The 18747-nt window shown below is 46.7% G+C and overlaps 1 protein-coding gene across 9 annotated transcripts in view; it reads left to right on the plus strand.

Annotated features, from left to right (window-relative positions):
* Positions 1–16995, plus strand: part of DLG3 (discs large MAGUK scaffold protein 3) — a gene marked incomplete at both ends in the record, with an annotated part of 61580 nt that extends 44585 nt beyond the window's left edge. For 3 of the 9 annotated variants that reach the window (XM_080718712.1, XM_080718713.1, XM_080718716.1), the window contains 10 exons: positions 5082–5258; positions 5507–5582; positions 6351–6450; positions 10584–10625; positions 11860–11910; positions 12487–12588; positions 13201–13373; positions 13774–13883; positions 14776–14867; positions 16889–16995. In XM_080718712.1, the coding sequence (XP_080574838.1) occupies positions 5082–5258; positions 5507–5582; positions 6351–6450; positions 10584–10625; positions 11860–11910; positions 12487–12588; positions 13201–13373; positions 13774–13883; positions 14776–14867; positions 16889–16995 (1030 nt within the window). Of the gene's footprint in view, positions 1–5081; positions 5259–5506; positions 5583–6350; positions 6451–8613; positions 8660–10583; positions 10626–11859; positions 11911–12486; positions 12589–13200; positions 13374–13773; positions 13884–14775; positions 14868–16888 lie in introns of all 9 variants that reach the window. The other 6 variants (XM_080718714.1, XM_080718715.1, XM_080718717.1 and 3 more) reach the window with 6 other exon arrangements.
* Positions 16996–18747: the final 1752 nt, after the last annotated feature.

Raw genomic sequence — 18747 nt, forward strand, 5'->3', positions numbered from 1 at the left:
AGGTCTGGGAATGTAGCCTGGAGGTAGAAGGGCTTCCAGGAATTCCAATACCACCAAAAAACCCCCTCTTTCTCTACACACACACATACACACACACACGTGCGTAAAAAATCTCTACAAAAATACACATTCGCACACACACATGCACACACATACACCAGGGTAGCAGATTGGTTGATTATGGCCCTTCCTTGGTGTATGGAGACAAATGGTTGGTTGCTGGGTCATCTGGCCTTGTGTATGTAGGATTTATTTCTCCCTCACAAGGCCCAACAGGAAAGGTTGATAAGAAGGCCCTGAGCCCTGTCACTCCATTTGGATTCTAAGCTGTTCCTGAAACACTATCACAGATTGATGGCTAAAATTTAGCATGCTTCCTAAAGATCTCAGGAAGATAATTGACAGTTTTAAAAAAAATATTAAGGTCTAATTTACATACTTTATTCTGATTACATGAAATATATGCCATGTAAGAGATCATTTGACTTTAATACTCTGGCCTGTTCTCTTTTACTGAGTTTATTCCTGCATGAAAGTATAGCTGATAATAATAATAAAAACAAAGACAGGCATGGTGGCGCATGCTTGTAATCCCAGGATTTGGGAGGCTGAGACCGGAAGATCGTGGTTCGCAGACAGCTTCAGCTACTTAGTGAGGCCTTTTGCAACTCAGTGAGACCCTGTTTCAAAATAAAGAATAAAAAACAGGGCGGGGGGCGTATCTTGGAGGTAGAATGCCCATGGGTTCTATCCCCAATACTGCAAAACAAAACAACAAAAGCCAATGAAATGGGTCACATGATGCCTACTAAGTGAATGTCATACTCCTTAGCTGGACAACCCAGTCCATTTACAGTCAGGCCCCACTCTGCCACTCTTTTTGACCCAGGCAGATGTGGATGTGCTGCCTGTCCTTGAACACTATGCTTCCTGTTTCCAGGGCTTTGTTTATTCTGGTCTGTCTAGCTGAAAGTACTTCTTCCCATCTTTCGTATTGAAAATCCTGAACCAATTAAAAAACCGAATCTCCCTGCTGCTTTCCCAAATCACATGTAATCTTTACCCTCCTCAAATGTTTTTAGGTCTTTGTTTGCCCTTTTGTACCTTTCACTACAATACTCTTTCAGAAGCATGCTCCAGAAAGCCAGAGGCTTACTCTGCTTCTCTCTCCCATATATCTAAGACAGTAACCTACAGAAAGAAGACTTATTTAAATAATGAAAGAGTAATACTTTCTAAACATAGCCAAGTAGAAAATTAGTATTTTTTTTAAAAAAATGCATATAACTATGATTTGGATTTAGGAAATTTGGGGGGATTTTAGTACCTTGGTCTGAGAGTTGTCCATTATACAACTTTAAATGAGGCTCTGTATGTATCTGGGCCTGACTTTCATTGTCTGTGAGGAAGTTTTCTAGGTCTTAGTATAACAAAATTTCAGCAGGAAAAACAGAGTGGACTTAGAGAAAATCCACATCATGGGTTTGGAAACTAGGTCAAAATCATGACAAAAAAAGGAATTGTTGAAGGAATTGGGAATGTGTAGCCTAGTAGAGAAGACCTAGGAAAAGACTCAGACTCATTAAATGCTAGAGCTGAAGCCCAGCGTGGTGGTGCACTCCCGTAATCCCAGTGTTTACGAGGCTCAGACCTGAGGATTGCATATTTGAGGCTAGCCACAGCAATATAGTGAGACCCTGTTTCAAAATAACAAATGGAATAGGGCTGCGGGTATAGCTTATAGAAAGAATGTCCCTGGGTTCACTCCCCAGTGCCACAAAGGAAAAATGCTACAACTGGAAAGAAACTTTGAGAATACCTAAGGAATTTCCTTTATCAAATAGGAAGTTGGATAAAGTGGCCTCTGAGGCTCCAGTATTCTTCAGTTCTTTTCCTATTTGTAGTACTAATTGATAGAAAAGGAAATTCTTAATTCATCTGTTACATTTGCAACTGAGAACAATTAGTAGAGTTCAGAATTTCAAACTCAGACATAATTCTCCTGGTCCTTAAAGTCACAGCCCACAAAAAGCATTGTCCATCCTGTTGTTCAGTATCTCTTTCTTATAAATCCATCAAATAAAATCCAGATGGACTCAGGTACCACGTTTTGTTAGGAGAATAGTGTTATACAACTTTCTTTTTTTTGTTATCATTTGCCAGGGAACTTAAAGTCAAAAATGGTCCTCCTCTGAAGTAACGGACTCAAGCCAGTACTTGGTATATCTGTTTCCCTATTTCCTTTTTTAATTGACTTACATTTTTGAACAATTGTGAAAGGAACACATGCTGTGGTTAAAAATCAAACCAAACAGTACAATTCCCAACGCATGCTAGTAACTGTTGGCATTCTTCTTGCCTTTGATTTGTGTTTCTTTTGTTTTTACTTAGCTTGTGCTATATTAATATTGTAAGGTACCTGAAATCCATGTAGGAAGTGAACTGTTATATTAATGTTATTTAGACCTCAAGATGTTTAAGCAATGACTAATGATTGAAATTCTGGAGTCCAGAAGTATGTTTTCATTATTTTTACCATATGCTATTGAGCTTGCTAACGTAGTTGTCAAAGGTCAGTCATAGTTCTGTGAGGTGCTTAACAGATATTATGTTTTATACTTATAACCGCAAAACTCTGCTTTATAATATTCATACTCGCCCTAATAGCTCCTAATTCACTGGGGAGGGGGAGTGTATTGAGAATTGAATCCAGGAGCATTCTACCACCTTGCCATATCACCAGCCCTGTTACTTTTATTTGTATTTTTAAAAATTTTTATTGGTGCATTATATTTAGACATCATATTGGGGTAAAAAACGTGTGTACATACATGTACACATCACTGATTTAACCCCTACGCATTTCCCACCCCATTCCCTCCCCATCCCTCCTTCCCTTGCTTGGCTTAGTGGTTGACTTCAGTATGTTTAAGTGCCATTGTGTGTTTTACAGATTTTCTTCTTCCCCCCTCCTTTCTCCTCCTTTAGGTTGTCTTATTTGCTCCTCTATAGGATTTCCTTTTTCATCTAGAGTTCCCTCCTATGACCCATTTCTCCTTAGCTTTCAAACAGGATCTCACTGAGTGGCTGAGAGTCCCTCTAAATTGCTGAGGCTGGCCTTGAATCTGTGATTCTCCTGTCTCGGCCGGCCTCTCAAGTACTGGGATTACAGGCGTCAGCTACCTTCCTTTCTAATTCATTTTAACATCTTTCTTCTGTCCTTCCCAAACTCATGTACACTTAATCCCACTTCTGTTCTCCTTAAATTTCAAAGCCCATAATGACAGTGTTTCTTATTGTCACTTAGAATAAGGTCACACATCACGCTGGTCTTTGTAGGCATGGCAGACACATGCTTGCTTTGCTTTAGCACACGCGGAAAGCAGGCACTACGAATGCATTCAGATCTGATTCTGTCACACTGAGCCCAAAGGACCGTGAGGACAGAGTACCTCCTTATCTTCTGGCCTTTACCTCTGTCCTTACTGTTTTGACCACATACGTTGAGGGAAATAAAAGGCTTTTTTGTTAGTGTTTTGAAGTTTTCATTTGCAAATCATTTGACACTGAGTTTTAAGGATTCTGTTTCAAGAACTTTAAAAGGTAGATGGGCACTGTACTCTCTGATATTTTATTCCATTCTGTTGTTCATTTGGCCTTGCAAATAGAAAAGTAGTATGTCGGACTCGCAGCTTCCAGTTGTGAGCCACAGACCAATAGATTGCAGGTGGAAGTAGACATCGTAGAGCTGGTTCTGGACAGTCCCCCAAGCTGTGTGTGAAAAGGTGTGGAAATACTTTTGTTAAAGGAAAATATGAGGAAGAGAGTCAGAGCCTAGGTTGCAGGGAGGGAAAAAACCTCCCTGAAACGCCCCATTTGCAGTGACTCCACATGAAGAGAGCAGCTACTTTTTCCCAGGTGAGTTTGTTTCCTGAGTGGGGAGCACTTGTGCCAGCCCATCTTCCTCAGAGCCAGAGACATCTATCAGTCCAGAAAGAATGAACTTGGAACTTTACATGTGCCTCCAAATCTCCCCTCCCACATTATCCCATTACATAGGAGGTCAGATTAATGTTCTTAAGACTTTTTTTGTGTGTGTGGTACTGGGGATGGAACCCTTCTACCTCCGGGCTACACTCTCAGACCTATTTTTTATTTTTTTGTAAACAGGGTCTTTTAAGCCAGTAAGGCTGGCTTTGAACCTGCGCAATCCTCCTGTCTGCCTCCCAAGCCTGGGGATTATAAGCTTGGACCACCTTGCCTGGCATCTTAAGGCTCTTTTAATGTGTTAATTTCCCACTCTCAAGTTTTCAGGGGCCACTGGATCAGTTCTATTTGAAGCCTTCTGAAATTTGCCCCAGACCTTTATTTCCAACCTGATGTCCTCCCCTCTAGCTGCAGCCAAGCTGGTTTCCTCCTTTTCCACGGTCCTGAATGGTATCACTTTCTTCCCACCGTCTCCCATCTTCCTTTTTATCTCTCTACTCTGCTTTATTTTATTTCTAGGATGTCACTGAATGACACATGAGTGTGTCTTGTTCTGTTCCAGGTCAGTTCGGTGTGTGAGCCTGTTTCCCCCTGTATAAAAGAGCCTAAGCCAGGTGACCTCCAGGGTCCTTTGCAGGTGGATTATTGTCAGTGTGAGCCTTAGCTTTTCCCTTGATTGCCTTCAGAGAAAGGCTCTCTTGTGTTTCTGCAGTATTTACCTTTGATTGTTTTGAATTGTAGTTAACCTTTTTTTGTCCTACTTTTCTAATGTGTTTGCAAAGTGGAGAGCCTGGAGGTTTCTGGGATGTGGGTGAAGAAGAAGGCTAGTGAGCAGGTTCTGCTTTGGCCTTACCCCTTTGAGTTGGGAGGAGATGGGATCTGTAAAAGATTTTCCCTTATGATCCTTGTTTGGAGAATGGGATATTTCTTGGGAAGGGAGGTGTATAATTGACACTTAGAGACTGAAAGAAAGATGCAGTTTCTTAGAAAGGCCCTTCCTATCCGCTTGGAGGCTGCCGTGTCTGGGCTGTCAGTTGGTTTTCCCCAGGAATTAAGGGTTAGGATGATCACTCATCTTTCACCTTGTGTTTCAGGGCTCTGTTTGATTATGACCGGACTCGGGATAGCTGCCTGCCAAGCCAAGGGCTTAGCTTCTCTTATGGTGACATTCTGCATGTCATTAATGCCTCTGATGATGAGTGGTGGCAGGCAAGGCTGGTGACCCCACATGGAGAGAGCGAGCAGATTGGTGTGATCCCCAGTAAGAAGAGGTGAGTTGTCATGATCATGAATGAAGCCCTTCCCGCTCTGTTGCTGATTTATCCGTCTCTGTTTCCTAATATGCCATAAGTTGCTTGAGAGCAGCATATGTGCTTTATTAGACCTTTTTTGGTCCCACATTGGTACTCTGGACACAGTTTTTACTCAGCCAGCCAAAGAGTGGTTGCTGTGCCGGCAACAGCCTGCCACCGAGACCATGTGCTGGCAGTAATGAAACTTCTTTCTGATTCCCAAACAGGGTGGAAAAGAAAGAGCGAGCTCGATTGAAAACTGTGAAGTTCCATGCCAGGACGGGGATGATTGAGTCCAACAGGGTAAGCTAGGATGTGAAGAGGGGCAAGAGGCTTGGAGTTCAGTCTGCTGTACAAGAGAACTGGGGAGCACAAAAATATGTCTCTTTTTCAAGGGGCTGGCTCTGTCCTATCAGAAAATTGACTGCCTTTCAAAAAGCAGAGAAGGAGCACTCAAAGTCCATGGCTAGTCTATGGCCCTGCCCTGGGTAGCTGGCTCTGGAAGATGGGTTGGAGCTAGCTGGTTTACTTGGGGAAAATGCAACCACTCATGGGTATCTCCCTGGCTACAGACCTTGCCGGAGCTGTGGGGCCCCTGAACAGAACTTGGTCTCATCATGCTGCCAGCAAGGCCAGTTCCAGAGCTCCCACCTCCCTTCAGACCACACGAGGCAGGAGGGCTTCTCCATTCACCCCTTTCCTTCTGGGAGTTTCACAGGCTAAAGAGCTTCTGGAACAGTAAGGGGAAGAGAGGCACGGAGCAGACGACTCTGTGTATCAGTAGCACCTTAGGACATGTGTCCAGCAGGCTACCTTTGCTGTCCAGGAAGTGCCAGTGAGTGCTGTGAGGCTGGACTAGGCAGAACCTCTAACATCCCTACAACATTTCCCTGTGAACATAATTTTCCTCTTACATCAACTTTCATTTAATCTCATAGACTTCATGTGTGAGAGACGGTCTTTGATTTAGCTCACCATTGTCTCCATTTTCGTTTTTCTTGCATGCTTTAAAATCCATTGTTCTGTTTTTTTTCTTCTGTCCTTCCCCTCCATCTTCATGTTCTTTCACAGTTGATCAAAACGAAACGTAAAAAGAGTTTCCGCCTCTCTCGAAAGTTTCCATTTTACAAGAGCAAGGAAAACATGGCCCAGGAGAGCAGCGTACAGGAACGTAAGTAGCAGCAGAGTGCAGAGAGCAGACTGGCTACAGCCCCGTCCTCTCGTCCTCAGCTGCCCCTTCCCTCGTGAGGAGTCCGGGCGAGGGCATGCGTGGCCGCAGGAGCCCGCCTGCGCACACCTGCTTATTCGCAGAATAGGGCTGAAATCGGCCTGCACGGGGAGATGTTGGGGCTGCTTCATCCAGCTCCTCTCTTGGAATGAATGCCGGAGGCTCTGAGGAGGGACTGGTCCCAGGGCCAGCCTCCAGGAAGTCTCTACTGTGGTGGTGAGGAGCAGTTTTCAGCCAGTGTCAGGCTGAGATCAAAATGGTTTTGGAAGAAAGCAAGGTCTAGGGACTCAGTGTTGCTCTCCTGGCTTCCTCTTCTTGTGTTTTCTGTCCCTTAACTTTGCTCCTCTGCATCAGAAGAAGAGCCTATTCTTCCCCAGAATCCTGGCCACAGGCCTGCTTCTAGAATCCCATATATGTGTATGAGCACACAGGATATCTACGTTGGTTCTCAGCTGGGTCACTGCCATCCTCGAGTGCCCACAGAACCAGGTTCTCCAAGGAAATCCTTCCTGCTTTAACAGGTCGAGATGGAAGCAGTGCTGCTCAGCATCATCCAAATATAGATTTTATTTTGGTCCTGGGGATTGAGCTTAGGGATGTTCTACCTCTGAGCTACACCTCAACCCTTTTTAACTTTTATTTTTTGAAAAAGAGTCTCACTAAGTTCCTGAGGCAGGCCTCAAACTTGTGATCCTCCTGTCTCACCTTCCCAAGTAATAGGATTACAGAGGTGCCCCATCATGCCCGGCTTGAGAAGTCTTTTTTTTTTTTTCTTCCTTAAACTGGGGATTGAACCCAGGGGCATTCTACCATCAAGCTATACTTCCAGGTCTGTTTTAAAAATTTGAAACAGGGTCTCACTAAGTTCTTGAGGCTGGCCCCAAACCTGTAATCCTCCTGTTTCAGCCTCCCAGGTACTGGGATTACAGGTGTGCACCACCAGGCTCAACCCAAATAACGATTTACTGAGAAACACAAAGCTGATTTCATAGAAAAGGTTGTAACACGTGGCTACTTTAAGAACAAACTTAATCCTGATAGAGCTTCATACCTTACCATGTCCTCAGCATTTAACTGTTTTGACCCTATCCTTACACACCGGGTCAGAAATAGTTTCTCATTTGTCTCACTGTCATTTATAAATGTATCTCATTTACCAGTGACTTCGCTGTCTTGCATGGAGGGGTCTTGTGGTTGGGGCTGTTGCATCTGGCCAGAGACTGACTAGTCCTGATAGGAAATGGCCTTGCTTTAGGCCTGCCCGATTCATAGTCATGGTTCATGTGGGTTGCCTCCTGGGGTACCTGATAGATGCAGACGAAGGCCAGGACTCATCATCTTGGGGTGGTTCAGTAACCGGTGACATAAAAAGTTGAACCTGTTTATGAGCAGTAGGAGGCCATCTGAGATAGAGGCCTGAGGTGATGTCACTGCAGTTCACCGGATGAGTACCAGAACTTCTGTGCAGAGCCCAGCCCGTGGAAGTGTCACTGCTCAGTGGCCCACCTGGTGCGGGTACCCATTGAAGGACAGGATTACATTGCCTGGTACCTGTTCTCTAGAAGCTGAGCTCATTCGGACGGCTTTGGATACCACATCCCCAGATGGTGGGAAGTTTCCCTGATGATATGAGTCAACAGAGTGAGGAAGTCCTGGGTGAACCTCCCGAGGTGATGGTGCTGCTCCCTGCCTACCTGGCATGTGTTTCGTGCTCCCACAGAGGGGAGTGGTGATTTCAGGGCAGTGCAGAGACCTGACCACTGCATCTTCAATGCAGGTTCTCTACACCTTAGAGGCTCACCTGTTGTGTCCTGTGAGCCTACGGCTATGGACTACCTCAGAAAACTAGTCCGCTCCAAGGTCCCCTGGCAAGAAATTGAGTAGCATCAAGTCTGAATAATCTGACTGGACCGGGAATGTTCTTTCTATGCCAGAGTCCTTCAGCTCACTGTAGTCCTAGGTCTTCGTGGTATTTCATACTTCTGTCACTGATGCTCACCTGCCTCTGTATTCTTCCTTCCCCGTTGTCTTTTCTTTCTTTTTTTTTCTCTTCTCCCCATTCTCTCCCTTCCCTTCCCCCTCTGTCCTTGCTGTCTGTGAAATCAGGACTTCCCTGGGTTAAGTGACGATTATTATGGAGCAAAGAACCTGAGTAAGTCAAACTTAAACCCCATTAATTGTATTTGTGGCATGAATGTGGTCGTGGGGGTGGGCACAGGGGACTCGGATGAGGGTGAAGGGTGAGGGGAGGGCAGTGTTCCTGGGGACTCTGTTTCCATAGTGGGGGGAAGCCCTAGTGGCTCCACTGTCACACTGGTATGCTGCGTCCCCAGTGTGCTGCATCCCTGGTACCTAATGGGTTTCCTGCATCCCTGTCTGTGTTTTCCTTCTGTACCTCCCGCAGGAACACCTGCACCCGGTGTTCCATCTTAGAAGCAAGGTGGCCTGAGCAGATCCCCCTGGGGTGAACACTCAGCTGAAGCCTAGCCTATTTTCAAGGGGAGGGTACCTGCTGGTTGAATTCTCCCACTGACCCCACACTAAAGGGTTGGGCTTAGGACTTGCAGCTCTTTGAGTCTCTCTCCCTATGATAAGGGCATTCCTCATACCTGGGCTATCCCTGCAGCACCAAGGTCTTGGCCAACACCCACAGCCTAGCTTTCCATAGAATATCTAAGGGGCTGAGCCCATCTGCTGGGGACCTCAGCACCACTTATAGACCATGTGTATCTAGTGCTTTATAGGGAAGCTTTGAGTGACCTCTCCACTCTGGAAAATAATCCCAGAGTGGAAAATAAAAGGATGTAGACAATGGGGGCCTTAGCAACATCTGTGATGCAGGCAGAGGGGTAGGATCCACAGCTTGACCAGTGGATACTGTAAGCATGTATCTCCTTCAAGAAATAACAAAGGCCAAAGGTAAAGGAACTGCCACTGAGGATCATTCAGGAAGTAGCCGTGGGTGGCCCCCAGCCAGTCCTTCCTGGGGGCCACGGCACATCACGGTCTAGAACAGCGTGGTCTTGGCTGAAATGAGCAGCATCACTCCATAGTTTGGTGTGTCAGTGTCTCATCTTCATCCGCCTGTCCTCCCGGGAGGGGTGGGCTCTGTTCATGCATCTTGTGAGTACCACTCTGCTTGAGCTTTATCTGCCTGTGCTCAGAGATGGGCAGGTTCCAACGGTCTAAGACAAGAATGTTGCCTTGCCCTGGAGATCTTCCTGTTGGTTTGTTGTCTATGTGGGGTTTTGTTTTTGGTACTGGGGATTGAATTCAGGGACATATTCTGCCTCTGAGCTACACCCTTAGCACATTTTTTATTTTTTTTTAATTTTGAAATAAGGTCTCACTAAGTTGCTGAGGCTAGCCTCGAACCTGCAATCCTCTTGTCTCAGTTTCCTGAGTACGGGCATTACAAGCATGCACCACCACACCCAGCTTGTCCCTGTGTTTGACATGTCTGTCTTATGGTGGATGAAGGCTCAACCCCCTCACCACTAAAGCCAAGCTCACCTCTTGGGGAGAGGTGGCCGAACGGTGCTGGCAGAAGGGTGATGGATCCCACTGGAGGTCAGAACAGTACTCCCTGGTGACTGCTCAACCCAGCTAGCACGTATAGCCTCTTATTAGTGGAATGCCGTGGGGTACTGTATGTTGGGGGCTCCATCTCAGGAGGAAGCCCATGAGCAACATGGTCCCTGGACTTCTCTCTGCATCTATCCCTACCTTTCCTTTCTTGCCATTAGCCTTGGGAGGTGCATTTTAGGATAGGAGCTGGAAACCATTCGAGTCAATTCGTTAGGTTTAGATCGAGAGTGTTGTGAAAGGAAGGAAGGCTTCTAGTACGTAGGGAGGGGTTTGGCAGATAGAGAGGGCTCTGGAGACAAGTAAGAAGTTCCTAGGGCGTCAGGATTGGAGCTGTGCCTCCCAGTTGGTGGCCTGGATATGGCAGGCCCCCTGCAGCCTGACTCAGTTGGCAGCTCAGTGTCTCGCTCCTGGAGCATTGGAGGTGTGTGCTGCATGTGACCTCTCAGTGGTGTGTTCTGAATTGGAGTCTCTTTCTTGTTGGCTTGCAGAGGGAGTGACATCCAACACCAGTGACAGCGAAAGCAGTTCCAGTAAGTGTGTGTCATTCCCCCCATGCTGTGTAGCTCCACCGTGTGTCTCCACCATCCTCATTCTAGTGTCTCACGGCTGCCATTCCTATTCAGAGGCTGCTCCTTTTAGCCATGTACACTTTAAGACCCTGCAAAGGCTATGGCCAGTGTGTTCTCCTGTGGGTTGAAGTTTTCCCTGTGGATTAAAGAAAAGTATGAGCCTGGCAGTTCTGGCAATAAACCTGACTTCAAAGCATTGCCGGGGCCTGGGAAGGGTGAACTACAAAGAGACAGCCCCTGCCATGGGTGCTGCGGGCTGTGGTTGCTGCCAGGCTTATAGATTTGCCGAGAGACCAAAAGCAAACTGGCTCCTTTGGGATAATGTCCTGAGCCTGCCTTCCCAGGTGGCTAGGCCCTCCTGCTTTTTGGCTGAGTTAAATGATCAGGAAGGAAATTGCACAATTGTCCTTGGGAGATCCCATAACTAGAGCAGAGAAGCCACAGACCTTTGAGAACACTGACCTTTCAAGAGCAGAGGTGGCTAGAGACCTTGAAATTCCACCCAGGAGTCTTAGGCTCAGCAGAAGCCCCTTAAGAAGCCCTGTGGTTCAAAGCAGATAGCACTGCCTTCCCTGGTCCTGTCATCAGCTGCTTTGGGACGTCCAGATGCCTAGCGCCAAGAGGCTTGGCAACTGTTTTAAGAAACCCTCATCATTGCCAGGTTACATGGAGCTCCACCACAAGGAGAGAGCAGACTTGGTGTTGCTCTTAAAGGGCACTGGAAGCTTAATCCAGCCATGCACCATTTTTCTGGATCCTTCTTCCAGAGGAAGGAGTAATGGGTGGATAGGTAGACTCTTAAAGGACAAAGTTAGGCTGAAAGTTTAGGACATGTAAGAATACCTGGACTCCTATAGTCCTGGGCAAGTGTCCCTGTCATTCTTTCCAGAACAAGAGAGCCACTGAACATCTATAGGAATGGTTCCTGAGAAAATTGGGGTGGTATTGGGTGGAGTCTTCATAGATTCTGGACCATAGCCCTTTACTCAGCATTATTTCAATGAATGGCAGAACTGCTGATTTGCCTTAGGTCCAAGCTGCCTGGTACCTTCTCACCAACAGAAAGCAGATGGGACCACAGGACAGGCGATGACAAGGTGTATTCCGGAAGGCAGTTTTGCAGCAGGGCACAATGACGGTTATGTTCAGGGAGGCAGATCATAAAGTGATAACCTGTCTCCCTTTTTTGTTGCAGAAGGACAAGAGGATGCTATTTTGTCATATGAACCAGTGACACGACAAGAAAGTAAGCCCCCTTCTGAGAGTCTTGCTTTCATGCTAGTCTCCTGGTGGTTGCAGGCAGCTGTGGGAGCAGAGGGGCAGTGGCTTGGGGTAGGAGGAAGGCTCAACTCATTGCACATCCAGTCCCTGGACTCCTCCTCCTTGCCTACATCATGGGGAAGGGGGAGGACACCCAGCATGCACTTCGCAGTTTCTCTGCGCACTTCCGGGATGCCTTCCAAGGAGAGGGTAAATTTATGAGGAAGCAAGGGAGGTCTATTTCAGTAGCCGTAGCCGCTGCTGAAAGAGGGCCCAGTCCCTCCCTTTAACAGCTGCTCCGCAAGAACCGTGCCCGGCTGCTGGTGTTGATGTAGAGCCCTCTCTCAAATCCATTGGAAGGGAAGATGCTTCTGCTTTCAGACTTAGATATTTTCAAATGAAAGGCTCATTGATGTCTTTGTAGTTAAAAGCCCGAGAATGGCTGTGGATGTGTCACCTTGCCTGAGTGGCAGTTCCAGTGCTTCCATGTTCTGGCCACACTCAGTGGTGGGGTGGGTTTGTGTTGGGGCCTCTGCTCACTCTTGATGCTCTCCCTCCCCAGTTCACTACGCAAGGCCTGTGATCATCCTGGGCCCAATGAAGGATCGAGTCAACGATGACCTGATATCTGAGTTTCCACATAAATTTGGATCTTGTGTGCCACGTAAGAGCCCAGGCAGGCCCAGAGGAGTGAGGCTGGTTCCTGGGAATTGCTGCCCTGATATTTTATGGACGGGCTCTGGGATCAGATTCTAGGGTTCATTAGGAACAAGTTACTTCTAACAGCCTGGAAGAGAATAGGCAGCAATAGATTGCCCAAGAGCTGATGGGATTGGGAGGGCCTGGGCCTCAGATTTGGCTGCTCGCCGCCTTGGAGGGCAGCTTGACTGGCAGTCCTCAGAAATGATTAGACAGATGGGGTAGCCTAGTCAAAATATTTTTGTTTCTGTTTTTTCTTGCAGTGATAGGGATCGAACCCAGGGCCTTGCACTATGACTCGATGAACCATCTGTTAGGTTCACCGACTCCTGTGACAAGTTTCACACCCTCTGCCAGGCCATGGCTGGCCTGTGCCATAGCTCAGGAAAGCCCACCCTTCTGGTCTACTAGCTCAAGCACATGGCCCCACTCTGTGAGACCTGGAGGTTGGAAGAGTAGGAAAGACAGCCTTCTTGCCTTTTTCCCTCTCATCAGTATTGGAGTGGCCCAAGTCAGCTTTTGTGGCTCACACTGACCATTGCCCTCGGGCTGCATAGCATTTCCTTTCTTCCTTCAGATACTACCCGGCCTAGGCGTGACAATGAGGTGGATGGACAGGACTACCACTTCGTGGTATCCCGAGAACAAATGGAGAAGGACATTCAGGACAACAAGTTCATCGAGGCAGGCCAGTTCAATGATAACCTCTATGGGACCAGCATCCAGTCAGTGCGGGCAGTGGCGGAGAGGGTAAGTGGAGGATGTGGCCCAGCTGGCTGGAGGCACGGGCGGGCTCAGGTTCTACTTGCTGCATTGCCCTTTCAATGTGGCAACTCCCAGTGGCACCACTGAGCAAAGCCATGGCAGCTCGGCATGTTCCCAGCCCCTTAACCATGGCATCTGTCTCCTTCATACAATTCATACTAAGAGCACCATGCACCAGAGAATAGGAACCCCTAGGCAGATGGGGCCTTTTCTATGTAGTAGAAGTCGGATGGGGGCCTGAATACTTGAAGGCTGGAATCTTCCGGCACCCTGGGTGGCTCTGGGTTCCACCCGTGTGGGATGGTGGGGGTTGGAGTGCCTCTGGATTTCTGCGTGGAGTTGAGTGGATGGGAATAGGGGGACTGATAGAAGTGTTCTGTTTCAGGGCAAGCACTGCATCTTAGACGTTTCCGGCAATGCCATCAAGAGACTGCAGCAAGCACAACTTTACCCCATCGCCATCTTCATCAAGCCCAAGTCCATCGAAGCACTTATGTACGTATCTCCAATTATCAGATACAGCCAGCTAGCGTGGGGCCATGGGAAGGAATGAATAGTAATGTGACTGTTGGTGGGCAGGGGTGGGACCTAGTAGAAGCTTAAAGGAAACTGTGCCCAGCTCTGAACACATGCAGTTCTGTGTGATTTGAGCACCTATATGAATGCTCCCAGTTGAGCTCTTAACCCTGGAAGGTTAGAGGAAGGAGTCAGACACAAGCCACTTTGAAAGGGCAGATTAACAAATTTTCAGGGAGCTTGAAACTATATATATATATATATATATATATATATATTGCAGTACTGAGGATTGAACCCCAGGGGCATTCTATCTTTGAGCTACATCCCCAGCCCTATTTTTTATTCTTTATTTAAAACAGGGTTTCACCAAGTGAAACAATATTTTAATTGAAATGTCTATGTCTACACTTATTTTTATTTTTATATTTAATTGTTGCATTTTAATTATACATCATAATGAGGTTCATACATCATAAAGTGATAAAAATACATAGCACTTGGTACATTTCCTTCTGCATCTCACCCTACTCCCCGCTCTTCCCTCCCCATGCATGGTAATGAGATTGGCGGTGTTACCTTCATATATGGACATAACCTTATTTGAACTGTTTCCTCAAAACCCCATTCACTATTCTCCTGGTCTCTCTCCTCATTTATCTAGTCTCTTTTGTTTCCTATTTTACACATAATGGAATTATACTTAGCTATAAAGAAGAACAAATTACATCATTTGCAGGAAAATGGATGGAACTAGAGAATATTATGCCGAGTGAGATCAGCCAGTCTCAGAAAGTCAAGGGTCATCTATTTTCTTATATGAGAAAACTAGAGAAAAAAACTTACTATTTTTCTTTTGTGCCTTTGGCAGGGAAATGAATCGGCGGCAGACATATGAACAAGCAAATAAGATCTATGACAAAGCCATGAAACTGGACCAGGAGTTTGGAGAATACTTTACAGGTAAGAATCTCCACTGACAAGCATGGGGGATACCATGGGACCACCAGACACCTGCTCCTGAAATGTTTCAGAGAGGTCAGAGCTGAGAGAACCAGTCTGCTTAGAATTTCGGGATGCTTTGGAGCTGTTGAACTCAAACCTTCCAAAGAGCTCAAGTTCCCTCCATCTTTCTATAGAAGTTTAACCAGTTTATAGTGCGACCAACTCAGCAAGTGCTGCTTTGGGTTGGTGGTGTGTTCCTTTAGTCGAGCATGGTGGTGCATACTTGGAATCCTAGTATTTGGGAGGCTGAGACAGGAGGATTGCAAGTTCAAGGCCAGCCTCAGCAACTTAGCAAGGGCCTCCTCAACTTAAGTGAGACCCTGTTTTAAAATAAAAATAAAATAGGGCTGGGAGTGAGTGTAGCTTGGAGGGTTAATGTCCCTGGGTCAATCACCAGTATTAAAAACAAAACAAAACAAAAACAAAAAAACAAGCTAGGCATGGTGGCACACGCTTGTAATCCCAGTGCTTGCGAAGCTGAGACAGGAGGATCACGCAGGTTCAAAGCCAGCCTCAGCTACTTAGTGAGGCTCTCAGCAACTTAGTAAGACCCTGTTTCCAAATAAAGTATAAAATAGGTCTGGGAGTATAGCCCGGAGGTAGAAAGCCCCTGGGTTCCACCCTCAGTACCACACACACACAAAAAAAAACAGCCAAAAAACCAAAAAACACTTCATATTCCTTCTTTCCCCAATACTGTGCCTTGTTTATTTTAGGTGCAGAATAAACACTTGATGGCTTCTTGATGTGTTCAAGTTGTCTGTCAGTGTGTGTGTGCTTGTGTGAGTGTGCATGTGTATGCTCATATTGTCACCTACTTTAGAAGGTCAATTTAAAAAAGGTTGGGAAGGTTACTGTGGTTTTTTTTTTTTTTTTGTACTGGGAATTAATCCATAAGTATTCTACCTCTGAGCTGTTCCCTCTCTTTTTTGTGGTACTGGGGATGGAACCCAGGGGCATTCTACCTCCAAGCTACACTCCCCAGCCCTATTTTTATTTTTTTATTTTGAAACAGGGTCTCACTAAGTTGCAGAGGGCCTCACTAAGTAGCTGAGGCTGGCTGTGAACTCCAGTCCTCCTGTCTCATCCTCCTAAATGCTGGGATTATAAGTGTGTGTCACCATGCCTGGCAGCCCTTTTTAAAGTACAGTGATGTGTTAAGTGGCACATGACTGTAATCCCAATACTTGGGAGGCTGAGACAAGAGGATCGCCGATTGAGGCTAGCTTCAGCAACTTAAGTAGACCCTCTTTTTAAAATAAAACATAAAAAGTGTGGGGCTATAGCTCGGAGATAGAGCGCCCCTGGGTCCATTCTCCAGTACCAAAAGAGAAATAAAGTATAGTGACTGGTGTGTGTGTGTGTGTGTGTGTGTTTAAGATACTGCTGGGTAAATTCTAGCTCTCAGTACTACCAGGTGTTACCTAGATAGCGGCCTCAGAAATGTCCCCGCCCACCTTGGCTCTTTGGAGCTCAACCATCACCTCAGCAGCCCTGTCCTCCTGTGCTGGGCTGACCTCTGACACAGAGCCGATGTGACAGTCCCAGGAGCTCTGACTCTTGCCAAACACTGTGGCTTTCTGCCTTTCTTCTGGATATCTGGGATTTTTGAACTCTTTGAATGAAGCTGCTTTAGAATGACAAGCTGCCAGCATTATGGTGGCCAAGAGCAACATGAGCCTCCGTGTCTGGCATGTAGTGGGTGCTCAATAGACATCTTTCGAATAAACATGTCTTCCAGTTCCTAACCACTTACTCTGTCTCAGAGAGTTGACTTCCAGCCCTGGGCTCGGGCACCTAGCCAGCTCCCCTCCTGCCCTAAACTTGAAGACAGCTGGCTAGTGAAGCCAAGCCCGGCTTGTGCAAGCATCCCTCATTTCTTGGGGACATTGTAGGGTTGTTGGGAGATGCTGGGTGGCGGGGGTTTGGGGAGTGCGCTGTGGACCATAATAATAATTTTGTTTTCCTCTTCATTTTAGCCATTGTACAGGGTGATTCGCTGGAAGAGATTTATAACAAAATCAAACAAATCATTGAGGACCAGTCTGGGCACTACATTTGGGTCCCATCTCCCGAAAAACTCTGAAGAATCCCCTCCAACCATTCTCTTGTGAACAGAAGAAATCAAGTCCCTCTTCCCTCCTCCCTCTTCATTCCTGTCCCCATGGGGAGAACAAATGACTACTGTTCTTGTCCCCTTTTTTAGATATGTCAAAATGAGTTTTCTAGTCCTGTTCTTTTTTTTAAATTTTTTGGTTTGGTTTTTGTTTATTTTGGGGGATGATGCCATCTCACTCATCCTGTGACTGTGCCCACTCCTGCATGGACCTTTCCCAAGCGCTAGCACAGGTGCAAATTCATCAGAGCCATTGTTCCCATCAAAACAAGCAGAAGCGAAGAGAGGAGGACTGATGGACAGACAGACTCTGGAAGGCTGCACGGCTTGTGACGTGAGCTTACCGCAGCAAGTGGCGAGGTGCTTCTGGGCATTCTCCCCATCCACTGCTGTCCCACAGCTCCAAACGGTGCGACGTAATGGCGACAGAAAGTATCTTATTTATATATAGATATATATATATGTAATTTATATAAAATATATAGAAATTATTATATATATATATTATACGCTCTCCTATAATATATATATATATATCCACACACACATTGGGACTAGAAAAATCTATGGAGACTTTGTCAGTGGTACTGTGTTATTAGAGAAACGCTTTAATTTTCATATTCTAATCAGATGGTGGCCTCGGTCCCACCTGGTCGAGAAGGGTTAGAATGGTAGGAAGTGTGCACCGAGGGCACTCGCCTCGGTCAGTCCTGGAAGCTGCGCTCTGCTCTAGGCGGGTCAGCCTGAGTCCTGAGAGAATGGGCTTCGGCCTGGGTAAGAGGTGGACGTTTGACCGAGAGCAGCTGCCGCCCCCGAGGTGCAGCCAGCCCTGTGTGTGGAGAGACGGAGAATGGCTAGCGATGCTCCATGTAAAATCACCTATTGTTTTATGCCACCTGATGTGTCTGCATGAGAGGTTTCCTTTTTGTTCATTTTTAAGCTGCTGTTAAACCAAAACCATGTTGTGCTACTGTGTCAGCCTTTTCATTATCCCAAATTTTACTTTGACTATTTAAGTGAATGCATAGAATCCAATTTGCCAATGTTCTAATAGGCTTATGAGCTTGTGAAAGAGCCAGGCCATGGGCTACAGCAGGCGACGCAGGCATGGCTGTCCAGTCCGCAGAGGTGAAGCGGGGCAGGGAGGTGAGGCAGGGGGCTCTGTACTGCCACATCGGCCCTTCACTTGCCTGCCAAGGACGTGCTGGACTCGGCCGACAAGGACAGTGGGTACTTGCCTTCCTTTTGTCTGCTGGAACAGAAGAGCGGCTCTCGGCTTGGCCAGCCACGTTACATGTTTGATTTAGGTATTTTTTTTTGCAGCTGCTCCATATGCCCTACCCCAGCCCCTCACCAACAGCTGGTAGCTTACTCTTTCTTCCAGAAAGTAGACTTTAATGCTGTACATTTGAGCTCTAGAGCTAAGATTTGCTTCCTGGTGAGCTGTGAAGCCTTGTCACTTTCTCCCAGAGTCTGATGGCAGTGACTGTGGTCCAGGGGCTTCTCCTCCCCCCACTGTGCTCCTTTGAAGCCAACGTGCCTCCCTCGCCTCCACGCTGGAGGGATGACGCAGGGGAGAACATAGAAATGCTTGGCCCTAGAGTTGAGCCCACTGGGTTAGGACCAGTGCTGGAGACACTTTTAAGCACTACCAGCCAAATTCAGGAAATCTGCTCAGTTACCCTACCAGCATAACGAGGCTAACTGTAACGCGTGGGGCCC

Source organism: Muscardinus avellanarius (assembly GCF_963383645.1).
Source record: "Muscardinus avellanarius genome assembly, chromosome: X".
Taxonomy (NCBI): Eukaryota; Metazoa; Chordata; class Mammalia; order Rodentia; family Gliridae; genus Muscardinus; species Muscardinus avellanarius.